We start from the raw sequence: 14,461 nt of genomic DNA, 5'->3' as shown, positions 1-14,461 counted from the left end.
GGCTCTGCTCCTCCCCTGACTCTTCAGCTCTGTTTAAGAGCCGGGCTGCCCCAGCGCTACCGGCTTCGGGCAGCCCCCATGCCTCCGGAGCCCGGGAGGGGAAGTGCCCAGCCGGCGGCTGGGGTCCGGAGGCAAGGGGGCTGCCTGAAGCCCATAGCGCTCGGGCAGCTCGGCTCTTAAACAGAGCGGAAGAGTCAGGGGAGGAGCAGAGCCGCCGCGGGAGGGGAAGTGCCTGGCCGGCATTTTCCCGGACATGTTCGGCTTTTTGGCAGTTCCCCCCGGACGGGGGTTTGAGTGCCGAAAAGCCGGACATGTCCGGGAAAAAGAGGACGTATGGTTGCTAACTGATGTCCCCTAGACTCCTGGTCAGGAACACAAAGAGGGTAATTTCCAAAACATTGTAACTTTATGTTTCTGCAATAGAGTCTAGGGGCACTGCTCTGTTCCTTTAAACAAGGGGTTAACAGGAAGTGCTCGACTTCCCCTCCCCATGTGCTTGTTCTCATGAGCAGGACTATATGAGTGTCTAATAAAGGGAGGAAAGGGGAGATAATGCCTTTGAGAAGGTTAAGTTCCACCCTAAGAGTCACAGGACTGGGTTGACCCTCAAGCTGGGGTTTTTATTGTTTGGTTTCTGATTGTCTTTCTTGTCAAAAAACACTTAACCCTTGCTGACCGTGACTGGTTTTTGTCTCATGCTGACTCGTTTCACCCCCTGACAGCATAGGTGCTAGAACTAGGAGTGCGGGGGGCGCTGCAGCACCCCCTGACTTGAAGTGGTTTCTATTATATACAGGGCTTGCAGTTTAATTCAATGGCTCTCAGCATCCCCACTATACAAATTTTTCCAGTGCCCCTGCCTGACAGGTTCCAACAGATTTATTTTCTGATTGGGTATCGAAAGGGCTCCCCTTATCTGCAGGAGGAGTTAAGTTCTCAGGTTTGGACCTTTTCTCACACAGGCCCAAAAGACATATATTCTGACCACCCAAAGCAGAGACCATGGAAGGGCAACTGGAACTCCTCATAAATGCTGCCTTTTGTTGTTGTTGTTGTTGTTGTTAAGATGCACCTGCCATATTGGTGACTCAAAAACAGTTTTAAAAAATGACAATACAGACAAAAACCTCACAAATGTTGACCAAAATTTTGTGTCTAAATTTTTAAAAATTAACTGCTACACTATATAAGAGCTATTTAAAAGTGCTTATGCTAGCTAACATGAAAGGGAGATGGTGGGTCCATGACTGCCCCAGGCATGGGTAAGGGAGAAAAGGAGAAGAGGAGGGACAGGTATTTATACCCTTTATCCATGGTAGGAGTTCCCAACCTGGGGATCATGACCCAGTGTCCAAGGCTCACCACCACCTTGCCCATCCCCTATTGCTAAATAGGAAGGCAGTCAATGTTAGATGGGAAAGAGGCTTTCAAAAGTGTTGTGAGCCAGTGTTTTGTGGAATTCTGGGCTCAAAGGAATTCCTCATGCCAGCTAATTACCCACAGCCACATACCTAGGCAAGCAACTCCTAAAGTGAGGCTCTATGGAGGAGTTGGGCAATGCATACATTGGCCTTCCTTTTCCTGAAAATCAGTCACTGAATTTTCTGGCATTCACAGAACATGTTGATACTGCTGTTTCCTGCCTCACGAATTGGTATCTGATATCCCAGCCTTAAATGTCATCTGAGATCCCACTTCTACTGAGTACCCTGCATTTCTGTTGTTTTCCATAGAAGCTGAAAGATGTTCAGCACCTCTTCAGGCATTGCAGGTTCAGGCCCTCAGAGGGTCAGTAATGGTTGGTTAATGGTTGCAGCATCTGACAGACTGCATCTCAGACGCTATGTATTCTTCTGCCCCAGGAGGAGAAAAGTGAACTTGTGTGAAGTGAAATAAACAGATCCTAGGGAGAGGGAGCTGCCCTGAATTTTTTTAACCCATGTTCCAATCCTTTCTCCACAGCCACAGGGATTTAAAACCAGAAAACCTACTGCTGGATGAAAAGAACAACATCCGGATAGCAGACTTTGGAATGGCATCACTGCAGGTCGGGGACAGCTTGTTAGAAACCAGCTGTGGGTGAGTGGCTCAGACTGTAGAATAGAAATCAGAGATTGGCAGAGAACTCTTGGAACAGCCACTCACGTGCTCTCCCCAAGTAGAGACTTACTTGGACACATCTAGCTTTGGGCTAACATTTTATTTGTAGGATGGGGGTGGGGTGTTTCACGCATGCGTGTGCGCGTGCATGTGTGTACGGGGGAGATTATAGATGTATATGCTGTGCAGCCCAGTGATTTCAGTTGTGGTCACTTACATCAAGCTCGAATTTCCCCAGTACAGTAGTAAATCCATAAGCTATATATAAGATATATTAACTAGACCCAAGGCCGGCTCCAGCATTTCTCCCGCCCCCAAGCAAAAAAAAAAAGTCGTGATCGGCGGCAGCAATTGGAAAAAAAAAAAAAAAAAGTCGCGATCGGCGGCGGCAGTTCAGCGGCAGGTCCTTTGCTCCTAGAGGGAGTGAGGGACCTGCCGCCCCCGAATTGCCGCAGGTGCCGCCCCCTCCCTTGGCCGCCCCAAGCACCTGCTTGTTAAGCTGGTGCCTGGAGCTGGCCCTGACTAGACCAATATTCTCAAAGCTGACTAATGATTTAGAGTGCCTCAATTTTTGGAGGTCCAACTTGGAATGCATTAAAGGGGCCTGGTTTTCAGAGGGTGAGTACTCAATATTTTCTGAAAATCAGGCTCCTTTAAGATGTCTCAGGTGGACACAAAAACTGAAACACTCAAAATCCACATCACTCCTGAAAATGTTGGCCTATTTCTTCTTTCACTGGCCATATCACATTCTTGGGGAACTGAAAATTGATAAAACAATCGTGATCATTTATCAAGAGTGGATTTAAAAAAGAATACCTGGGGAGAAAAAAATGTAAATGATTTGTAAGGGAATTTGTGTCCTGCTCAAACTGTCTGTTGTACATCTCAGTCTCATCACTTTTTCTTCATCCTCCCCACAGTTTCACTGCTTGTTCACAAATAGCACCAGGGTGGAAGGTAGTTGGGTTTTGCATGCTTACACATAGGGTGAGAATCTAGGATACAAACAATAAATGAGACAGAAGGTTTTAAAAATATTTTGCATTGGTTTAATTGTCAATGGAACAGCTGATTTCTGATCAAATTTATACCATTACAATTCATATGTAAACCCATTAGATATGACAGACTTTCTAGGGAGTTCCAAGTCTCTAAAGCAGCCAAAAATAAACACTAAAAATTATTACAAAGAGAAACTGAATACCAGGTTCCCTAAATAGTCTTCTTAAATCACTGAAACACATAAGAATGAGATCCTCCATTTTTCAGGCCTCTCTAAGTGGTAGTGCTTGTAGTGACTCAATTGTAGATTACCCCAGCTCACCACTTGTGGAACCTGCTGTACACTAACACCACCTACCGATAGTACTAGGGAATTGCTTTCCTGACCACTTGCTGTCCAATGAAAGGTCACTTATGAGCTGCCACTTCCAACTGAAGAGAGTTCTCATCAAACAAGTGGTAGACTGAACAACAGCATGAAGGGGCTACAGCTTCATTATCCATATATGGGATTTAACTCAACACAAGTTTTGTATTTTGGTATGAATTTGGTTCTCATCACAATGAGCTCAGTGTTTTCAGCGATGGATAGTGCAGTCTGGTTCATGGTCTTCCTCCCACACAGCTCTGTTCACTCCTCGCCTTCAGCACTTCTGCAATTGCAGTGTTGAGGGTCCCACACATATTGACACCAATCCTGACCTGTAATAGTCCCTGATCTTCCAATCTAACATCCCCTCACAGCTATGCCAGTCTGGATGTGCAGCAGCCCCAACTATTCCAGTTTGCAGCCCCCTCGCAACTGTGTCTGTGCACCTCAACCTGAACATTCAGCACCGCTTCCATTCCAGTCTTGGGTCCCCACACAATGCTGCCTCTGCATTTCAAGCCTGACTCATTCTTCCCTTGTTTCTCCAGTCCTGAACCTCTCCTGGGCAAAGGAGTGAATAATTGTGTGATGTTTGTGGTGCAGACAAATACCTGTTGATGAATTGATTGAGATCCACCAGTTCTTTACACTTGTACCCCAAGTCAGGATTTGAATTCATACCTACATAGATGAAAGGTGAATAACTGTGAGGCTCCATTTTATTGCTAGCAATGCTGCTTTCAACCCTACTTTCTCAGGTAAGAAATGAAATTCTCACCTCAGTTATTGCAACACCTCTATGTACTTCTAAGGAAACTTTCTTTCCTCACCCAAACAAACAATCTTACCTTGCCTTCCAGGACTTTTCAAATTCCTAGGGAACCACTCAGCAAGGATCCAGAGCTTGTTAGTGGATGGCACTGTCAGCCCGGCCTAGTCTTGAAGGGAGACCTTCCTTCCATCAGCAGTGCTGGAATTCAAACCTCAGTGCCTCAAGCAGAGCAAACCCCCATGTTGCTGCCTTAAAATGCACTAATAAAGAAATCAATGGAATGGAAGAGACATGCCTGTAATAAACAGAACACAGCAACGCTGTGATCCCCTGCCTTGCAGATGCATTTTAAGAACGGCGCCAATCACTGGGCCTCCATGTGAGCTATTACACCACTTCATTAATTCTCCTGGCATGGGGCCCAGCATGGCTGATACTGGTGCCTTGTGATGTGTCTGGTTTAGGGATAAAAGAAAGGAGAGAGGAAGGAATATATAATGGCATGCCAGATATTCACAAAGAAAGGCAGTAGATTTCTGTCCTTCCCTCGTAGAGTTCAGTAACCAGCATCAGAGCTTTTCAAGGCAACAGTTTTACCTTCACTTGCTCCACAGTCTGTGGCTGGTGTTTTCGGCCATTGTGAAAATACAAAAAATGGCTGAATTGTGGCTGAGTTATTGAGCTTTAACAAGTAGCTTCTTCGGGCATCCAGAAGTTAATTTGCAGAGGGTTTTGTCTGTGCTGTGAACATGGATAATGGCATAAAACAGTAACATTCCCATTGCTAGTCATGCAAAGAGTCTCCAGGTACTTCAGTCAATGGAAGCATGAGGATCATATGGCATTCATCGATGTGGGGAAGCTAACTTTTTAATGGTGTGGCATAAGGATTTGAGTGTGAAGTCACAGACCCTTATTTGATGCAGGTTGAGCTTCCTAGTATGACGTATAATTTGGATGCATTTCAGGTCGACAAGCTCCGATTGGCATCAGAGGCAACGTTACATGGCTCTGAATGTTATCTTCATGTAGCTGCTGATATTTAGTATTCCATGCCTCAGTTTTACTGTTTGATGGGAATTACTCATTAGATCAGCACAGATTGTTTTCTATAGCACTGATGCCTACAGATAAAAATGTCCCTGAAGGAAATGATAAAAGTGCAATCTGATTGTGTTTATGTGTGTCGGAGGACATGGAAGAGGAGCAGGGAAGTGGACTCGCTGTTTCATTGACATAATTTGTCACTAACTGACTGTGTGTCAGGCCTTGGTTGTAATAAATCCCCATTACTGGAAACCTGCTTAGGGTCTGCAGGGATGATAATGACACTGGCAACACAACTTGCTGCAGAAACTGTACAACAAGGCAAGTCTTCTTCTGGAGAAACAGTCCCTCAAGTGCAGAAGTAACACAGCAAATCTTTGTATTCCTCTAAGAGCTGGGGAGGCCTATGAGCAGACAGCAGATGGAGCTGGGGACTTGTGGGATGCAGCTTTTATTAGTTCAGATTTCTTCATCTCTTCCTGGTCTTTACCCTTCCAGGCAAAGAAAACCCAGGCAATTAAATACCGAGATGCTCTCTCATCCCTCCAACAGTCATTTCTCCACTGTGTGCTGTGTTGTGATATTGTTGAATGGTAAATGTAACTCAATGCATTTGTCTGTCCCTAGCTCAGAGGAATGATTGGCTTATGGTTAAAGCACTGTACTGGGACTCAGGAGATCTGGGTTCTATTCCTTGCACTACCACAGACTTCCTATGTGACCTTGGGCAAGTCACTTAATCTCTCTATGCTCTGGTTCCCCATCTATAAAAGGGGATGATACTACTTGCTGTCTCCCACCCTTTGTCTGACTTATCTTGTGAGTTCTATAGGGCAGGTACTGTCCCTTGCTGTGAGTATGTATTGTGCCTTGAATAATGATGCCGCAATCTTGGTTGGGGTCTCTAAGTGCTACCGTAGTATATGTTATAATAATTTCTACAGAAATCTCAGAAAAGATATGAGGAGATTGAGGGATTCTCTGGGACCCTATCCGATCTCAAGATCTTAGAGGGGCAGTCTGAAAAATGGAGGGAATAAAAGGAGACATTGTCAAAGTATGATTGATGAGAGTTTGTAATCATCTTTCCTGATTTCCTGTTGTTTCTTGTGCTGTTTTAGAAGCCTGGAAATCATTCCCCTCCCCCTTCCCAATTCTTATCCCAGCTCAGAAAAACTGAGTCCCTGATGGAAAGGGATTGCTGCAGGCAGCTGAGTGATTGAGAATCCAGGAGCAGTGTTAGTCTCTATGCTGACTGGCTCCAAATCTCTGTGACCAAAACGAACAGTAGCTAAGGGAAAGCAGCTGACACATAAATGTGGCTCGCCCCAACACCTGAAGAAGCAGTCAGTACAGAAATGTATGCTCCTGTTAACCGGTCCTCAATGAACTATCTCCACAGGGACTCCCTGCCCTAATCCAAAAAGCGGCATGGCTGTGGGAAGAATGATGATGATGATTGTCTCTAATTTTATTTAGAATGAGAAAAGAAGTCTTGCACCAGTCACTTTATAATGGAGAAAGAAAGAGCAGCCACTTCAAACCCCAGCTCAGCCAATGCCTCCTGCCACAGCTCTCCCACAAGACATTTCCCAGTACCCCTTGCAGGCCCACAGACTCCCTGGATCTATCAAATACGCATGGCTGCTCAATAGGGATGATTATCAGTTGAATTTAGGCACAGAATGTGTTCTCTTTATCTGCAGCAAGCAAAGTAGTGCTTGATTGCATAAGGCCACAGCAGAGATTCCTGATTCCCCAATACCTATCTTTGGTGCCTGATCACACCCCTTGCAAGGCAGTAGTTCAAGACAGGAATTTAGTGTTGCCACCCATCCTGGTTTTCAGGAGCCAGTCCTAGTTCTGATGAAGCTGTCACATGTCCTGCACACCCTTTCTCTGTATAAATATATCTATTACATACACAAAAGCTTTGTTAAAATAACGTTATTAAGGTTGTAAAGTCAAGCACTCAGAAATGCCAGAATTAAGGTTGCCTGTGCAGCCTTAACTCAGCCCCCTTCTATTATGCATAAAATCCAGTTCTTAATTACTACTGTTTTTTCCACAGAGCCTCTGCCTAATTCAATGCACAGAAAGGATCTTATTCAATTGATGAGCATATTTTTTCATCTCATTGTTCAATGTGTGGCCCCAGGCTATTTTTATTGCACACTATTTAGACCCATCTCTGAAGAGAGAATTATTTTCTCGTGGTCTTTTCTATGGCATTCATCACTATAATAGCTAGGCGCTTCACAAACATACATGAATTTATTTTCACATCATCCCTGTGAGATTAGGTAGTTTTATTTTCCCCATTTTACAGATGGGGAATTGAGGCACAAAGAGATTAAGGTCAAAAGTACCTGCTATCTTTGGGCGCCCAAACTTAGACACTGAGGACCTTACCTTTTCAGAGTAGCTAGCATTATATATTACTTTATATGTTCAAAGCAGAGCTCCAAAGACTTCAGTTTCAGCTTATCATTTTCTGCAAATCAGACCACAAGATCTCAAGTTAGGCACAGAAAAAATGAAGAACACACAATTATTGACCATCCTTGGAAAGTTTGGTTTAAGTGATTTGCCTGGCATCACATGGGAACTCTACTGAGCATATGCAAAGAGCAGTTTTTCAAAGGCTTATAACTTTGCCGTATTTGGACAGATTTTCCTGGAGAAAGCAACGGGCACATCCATGATGTAAAGGCCATGCCCCAGTCAAATTTCAAGTCCCTGTTCCAAGCCATGGGAGTGCTAGAACTTCTCATAGAAAAGGCTGTCAGAAATTTTTAACATGGGCAAAACAATGTATTTTTCACCACCCTTGGAAACAGCTGAACTTTTGGGGCTGAAATTTTCCCAAAGCATTCAGCACGAAGCAAACACCAACAGTGTATGTTTGGCAGAGTGACAAGCAATTAAAAAAAAATGTTATATAATGGGAAGTATCAGCCAACAGTCCTTCTTATAATACATCCTAAAATAACTACGTTAAAAAAATGTTTAAGGTTGCAAAGTCAAGCACTCAAAAATTAGGAAATGACCTATTTAAGGTTGCCGGTGCAACCTTAATTCAGCCCCCTTGTGCATATTCATTATGATACCGTCTTTAATTCTGTGATCACATATTATTTTTTCCACCAGATCCCCCTGCCTTATTCAGTGCTTATTTGGACGGTGCTCACTGATTGAACAGCTATTCAATAGTTTGTTTTATGCTCATCATTCAGTGTCTGGCCTCTGGCCTTATTTACTGCACATTAATCAAACCTGGCTCTTATTACAGATATGTGAATTTCCTTATGGGCTTTTCTATGATGCTGTCACCATGGTATCTTAGTTCTTTATGAGTATTAATGAATTTATCTTCACAACATCTCTGTGAGGTGAGATGGTATTATTATCCCCATTTTATACATGGAGAACTGAGGCACAGAAATTAAAGCCAAAATTGTCAAGTAATTTTAAGTGCCCAATGTGAGACACCTAGGGCCTGATTTTTCATAGTAGTTAGTACATTATAGCACTCTATATGTGCAAAGCAGAGCTCCCATTGCCCTCAGTTGCAGTTGTGAGAGCTTAGCATTTCTGAGTATATAGGTGTCTCAAGTTGGGTACCCAGAAAATGAGAAACACACAGTACCCACATGTTTAACGTTTGGTTTAAGTGAGTTGCCCAGCTTTATATAGCAACTCTGAGGCACTGGCAGGGATAGAATTCATTTCTCCTTGTGGCATTCAGCTGCCTTACCCAGAAATCTATCCTTTCTCTTCGTGCAGTTCCCACATTCACTGCACACCTTCCAACTTCTGCAACAAGTGAGGCAGAAGGACTACAGACAACAGCCTCACCCACTGAACAACCTGAGAGTGCGTCCTGTGCAACCTTAATTCTGGCATTTCCTAACTTTTTAACGCTTAACTTTGCAGCCTTATTGTCCTTTTAATGCAGTGCGGGGGGGGGGGTAATTTCCTACATTTCTTAAAATGTAAGTAGTTCTAATTCTGAATTTCCTAGGTTTACAATACTCCGTTTTGGGATAATTATAACATTTCTGTAATGTTTTTTTTATCTTGAATTACTAAAATGTTCTCTCAACATTTACTCCATCTTACATAGTTTTTTGCCTGGGAATTTCCTTGGTTATTAAAATGTTTATACATGAATACTATATGAGAGACCCAAAGAGAATCTTACCATGTGATATTTCTAATGATTTGAAGATATATGGTATCTACTGTCAACTTTTTTTTTTTTTTCAATTTTAGTTATTTTAGTTTAAGGCAGATAGCCCAGTGCACCAGATAAGCAGAAAAGCATCCAGAGCTCAATGGTTAACTAAGCTTCGTTTACAACTGTTTTGCAAGAACAGTGCAAAGCAGCTAATATGCACCGGTGAATATGGTCTTTAAATTGCAATTGGGCATGTTTTCTCTGAAAAGTTAACTCAGGTGTTGCCCCAACCCAGCTGCTGTTGACGCACACAGTCCTCTGGCCTGAGTGTGATGGTGCCTTACACCTGGACTACCTGGCCTATCATGGGGTTTAGACTAATGCTCAAGTGCTACTTGCACTCAGGCTAGAAACTTACCCACTTTGCAGTAAGGATGCAGGCTAAACCCCATAAGTGCTGATTGTCCTCCATTGCCTTCCCACACTTCCCTCCAGGTGCCCAGAAGGACAGACAAGTTCTCCTGCAATTCACTGGAAAAGAGTCATAGAGTGGCTCAGCTTATTGCAAGGCAAAGAGCCATGTGCTAGTGACACACTTGGGTGAGTGGGCCCAGTAACTCAAGTGGGGCATTGTAGCGGCTAACCCAGTTTCTCAGACTCGAGTAGTGATCACCCAGGTTAATGCTGCAGTAAAGATAAACTCATTGACGTGTTCATTTAGAGCAGCTGGTGCCCGAGGGGCCACATCCCGCCCACCAGATCATTTTATTTGGCCCATCACAGCCCAGCTCAGGACAGGCAATCTGGCACCACCAGGGCCAGGGAGGAGACAGGGAATCAGGAGAAAGGGCCACACTTGCGCACAGATGTGCACGTCACATGGCACTGTGGTGAGAGCCAGCAGGCTAAAGCCAGGCCCAGCCCCATGTTTGAGGAGCCACCACTGCGGCCAAGTGTGAGGTGGGCTCACTCTCCAAACTCACACACACACATCACACACCCTTAGGGGCAGGAAGCAACACCCCCGTCCCCATCCCTACTAACTCCAGCCTGCCTTGAAGTTGCCCATCCCTGATTTGGAGCCTTGGGTTAGTAAGACTGGTGCTAAGTGAAGGGAGGGTTGGGAGAGCCGAGCCCCTGAGCCCCAATGTCTCTGTACTTGAAGGGCTTCTTCTGTGCTCCCGCTTCTGTTCCCCCAGTAGTGCTGCCAAGGCAACAGTGCCATGGGAAGCCATTGATGCAGAAAGAGAAGTTTAACAAAGAGAAAGTTAAAGGTTACTTGATTACTGTCTGTAAGTATCCAGACAGGGAACAAATATTTGATAACGGACTCTTCACTCTATCAGAGAAAGGTATAACACGATCCAATGGCTGGAATTTAAAGCTAGACAAATTCAGATTGACAATAAGATGCAAATTTTTACCAGTGAGGGTAATTAACCATTTGAATGGTACGGTGGCTTCTCCATTGGATGTTTTTCTAAAAGATCTGCTCTAAAAATTATTTGGGGAAAGTTCTATGGCCTGTGTTATTCAGGAGCTCAGAGTAGATGATCACAATGGCCTCTTCTGGCCTTAGAACCTGTGAATCTACAAATGAAAAAAGCTAGCATGTGGCCATTGAACTTTTAAAGAGCAGTGACCACTGGGCCAAGTAATCGACCAATGAGAACTCTTGACACATGTCTAATATCCTTTATGCCACTGACTCCTGTGAGCCAATAGAATTATTGCATGCAAATTAGCTGTACAGAAAATGTGGAGATTGGCTGAGTTATCTCTGATGTCAGTGGTTCTATTTAAGAGTTACTTGGGTGATTGACCTGAGCCTGTCTGTAGCCTATATATAATTAGACACAATTGTTAATAACTTAGCTTAATTACAACTTAATTGAAATCTTGTACATAAGAAATTAATTTTAACTCTATGGACTGTTGTGTTGAAGTGTCTATGTTATTCTCTCACTAAAATAATTGGAGATAGAGTAAAGACTGACACAGATATTGGAGTTCTTAAAGGACCCAGTTTTTAATATATTTTAATTCATAAACTAAGTAATGGATTTCCTTCATGCTTGAAGAGTAAGTGCTCTAAGGTTGGGAAGGATATGCTGTATTTTTCATACAAAGCAAACAGGCTGAGTGTCTGCTTTAAGTGTAAAACAGAACTCAACCTTAACTATAGAGTTGTTACCAGCACCATCATCAGATAGCCCCTCTCCTAAACTTAAACCCTGCCAGACCATCACTGTGTTGTTCTCCTTTCCAGTATATCTCTGCCTCTTTCTCTCCTGCCTTCCTCCAGTGGGATTTCTCCATCCACATCTTCCTCCGGCAGAATTCCCCATTCCTCTTGCCCCACCCTGGTGGCACTCCCCTTCCTCTCAGCCCTTAGCACCCAGCCTGTAGGAGAAGGTATGGGAGGCCGTCAGTGCTGCTATCTGACTTTCTGCCTCTGAAAGCCAACTAGGAACCAGCGAAGAGCAGCAGAGGAGAAGGAGAGACAGCCTGTGGTAGCCCCAGCAGTAGCAGAAACAGCAGCCAGTCGCAGGAGAAAAGTGCAGCCACACCTGCCCTCTTTAACTGGGGAATTCAGGGCATGAGGACAGCAGAGACAGAGCGAGTGCATACCTGAGAACGCACTCCTTCCAGTTGTTGAGGCCTGAAGAATGGCCACTCAGAGAACCACTGCTTCCCCCAGAGGTCATGGCCTATAGAATGACCATTCCGAAAATCGTTGCAACTGTGGGCAGGCTGCGGCCCAGGGAAGTCAGCATCACCTGTCAAATAAACAATGCACTGGCGCCGCTTCACAGCAGAGCCCGCTGGCAAAAGCTGCTTCTTGATCTTGCTTAGTGATATTATTATTTGTTATCAAAGACAGATTGTGGCTTCACTGCATAGAGATGTAGCCGAAAGATGAGGAGAATGGCCTAGGGGGAAGAAGCAGAGAAAGTTGCTTAGACATACACACACTGAATAATTAGTGATAAGAGCCAAGGAAATATTCATGACTCTGTGGAAAGAGAAATAGATTTTTGATTAAATTTGAGTTTTTCTCTTTAAAGCAGTTGAAGTTGCTTTGTGATTGGCAGCATGGAAATGAATTTTCTACATATTCTGGCTGGCCAGAGGATCCCATGCAGCCAAGATAAAGCCATAGATATACAGCTGCCGTACACTGGAAAGAATTCAGAGTGTTGCACTGCAGCTGTTGAATGGTCAGGTTAACCCAGCTTCCTCTCCCCCAGCTTTATCCATGTATCCTACCCCCAAAAATGCCCCAGTTCCACAAGCATCATTTATTTAGTTAGCCCAACCTTCCACGAGTAGGATATTGCCAGTTTGTTCACTGGATTTTTTTACACCTTCCACGAGGTTAGTGGATGCTGCCACACATTTGATTGGCATTCAAGGGATTTTTGAATCCTTCTCCCCTCCTCTCCTGCCAGCTTCTGGGAGGATTCCAATAGATTCCAGCCTGGGGGATCCTTTAAGAATCCTGTGAGATTCCCTTCCAATCTGGTGGAGATAAGGGGACGGTGATGCTTTTGAGGTGTGTGATGGCAGTATGCAGAAGGAGATATGTTGGTATGCAGATTGCAGAACTGAGGTCCCTCTCTTTTGAAGGGATGAGTGTTGTCATACGGTGTGATTGGGGAGATTGTATTCCAGTCTTGCCCCCCTCAGTATCCAGAGGTAGGAGTGTTGGCGCCTGTCTCTGATAAAGTTACCATACAGGAATAAATATGGTGAGGCAATCCACATAACTAAGAAAGAAAAATGTTACTATACTCTCTCAATGCACCTGAAAATTCCATGTCTCCCCAGGAAACGTTCTGTGCCTACAGAGTGGGAAGTCTGGTGTAGCACCTAGGACATTGAACTGGGGCTCAACAGACTTGGGTTCAATTCCTAGCTTGGCTGCTGACTTCCTATGTAACTATGGGCAAGTCATTTTATCTACCCTGTGCCTCAGTTCCCCATCTGTAAACGGAGGATGGTACTTCCCTACCTTACAAGGAAGTTGTGAGGTTAAAATCCATTCAAGATCAAGAGAAATTCAAACACTGTGGTGATGGGGGCTATAGACGTACCTAGACCACGTCCTAACACATTGGCTACATCCTCCTGCGCTTTTTCAGGTGGACATTGCATAGAAAGCTGCTATGACTCGGCAGCAGAGAATGCATTCACAGTAATGTGTCCAGTACTATGGGCAAGTCTATACTATCGCGCTACATCGGCGCACCTGCACCCAGTGTGCTGTGCCCCTGGAGACGCGTTATGCCAACGGGAGAGCACTCCCCCATCGACGTAATTACTCCACCTCTGTGAGAGGCGGAAGCTGTGTCAGCGGGAGAGCCAATGTAGTGCAGTGTGGACAGCACTTTAAGTTGATGTGATGTTTTCACACCCCTGAGCAGCGTAAGTTACATCAACTTAATCGGTAGTGTAGGCAAGCCCTGAGTGACTTAACTGAATGGCTGGTTGAACCAAATGTCCCAGGTCAGATGTAAACTGTTTTTATGCTCTCTGTTCTGCAAGCGGTAATTGATGTTTTCAATCCTCACATGCAGTGACACACATCCTACATCTCCCATCTTGGGCCCTTATACCGCTCTGACTAAGCACCTCCATTCCCATCTGCAATTTGCTATGCTAGTCCAGTCCTGGACTCCAACCCAAAGTCGGTTACTGCTCTTCATCCCTGACCTGGATCTCTCCTAAACCGAGACTGCCAACTCTGCAGTGGTTTTATGATGTGTAGAAATACCTGCCAGGGATTCTGTCACTCGCCAAAATAATTTCATTTGCGATCCATGATGCATTTGGTCACTGGTCTGAAAGCCAGTCCATTAACCCATTGCATCCCCCAAACCTCATCCCATATTATTATGAATCTCTGAAGCAATAATAGTTCAGTGGAGGACAGCCTAATGAATCTGCTGAAGATGAATCTGCCACTGCTTTTCTGTGTCCTGAC

At 44.5% G+C, this 14,461-nt stretch overlaps 1 protein-coding gene across 6 annotated transcripts in view; it reads left to right on the top strand.

Moving 5' to 3' along the window:
* BRSK2 (BR serine/threonine kinase 2) overlaps positions 1-14,461 on the top strand; it is a 457,676-nt gene that overhangs the window by 356,233 nt on the left and 86,982 nt on the right. For all 6 annotated transcript variants that reach the window (XM_034770318.1, XM_034770317.1, XM_034770316.1 and 3 more), the window contains exon 5: positions 1,963-2,079. In XM_034770318.1, the coding sequence (XP_034626209.1) occupies positions 1,963-2,079 (117 nt within the window). The remainder of the gene's footprint in view (positions 1-1,962; positions 2,080-14,461) is intronic.

This window comes from Trachemys scripta, chromosome 4 (assembly GCF_013100865.1).
Source record: "Trachemys scripta elegans isolate TJP31775 chromosome 4, CAS_Tse_1.0, whole genome shotgun sequence".
In the NCBI taxonomy this organism is placed as follows: domain Eukaryota; kingdom Metazoa; phylum Chordata; order Testudines; family Emydidae; genus Trachemys; species Trachemys scripta.
This window is presented reverse-complemented; position numbering and strand designations above follow the sequence as displayed.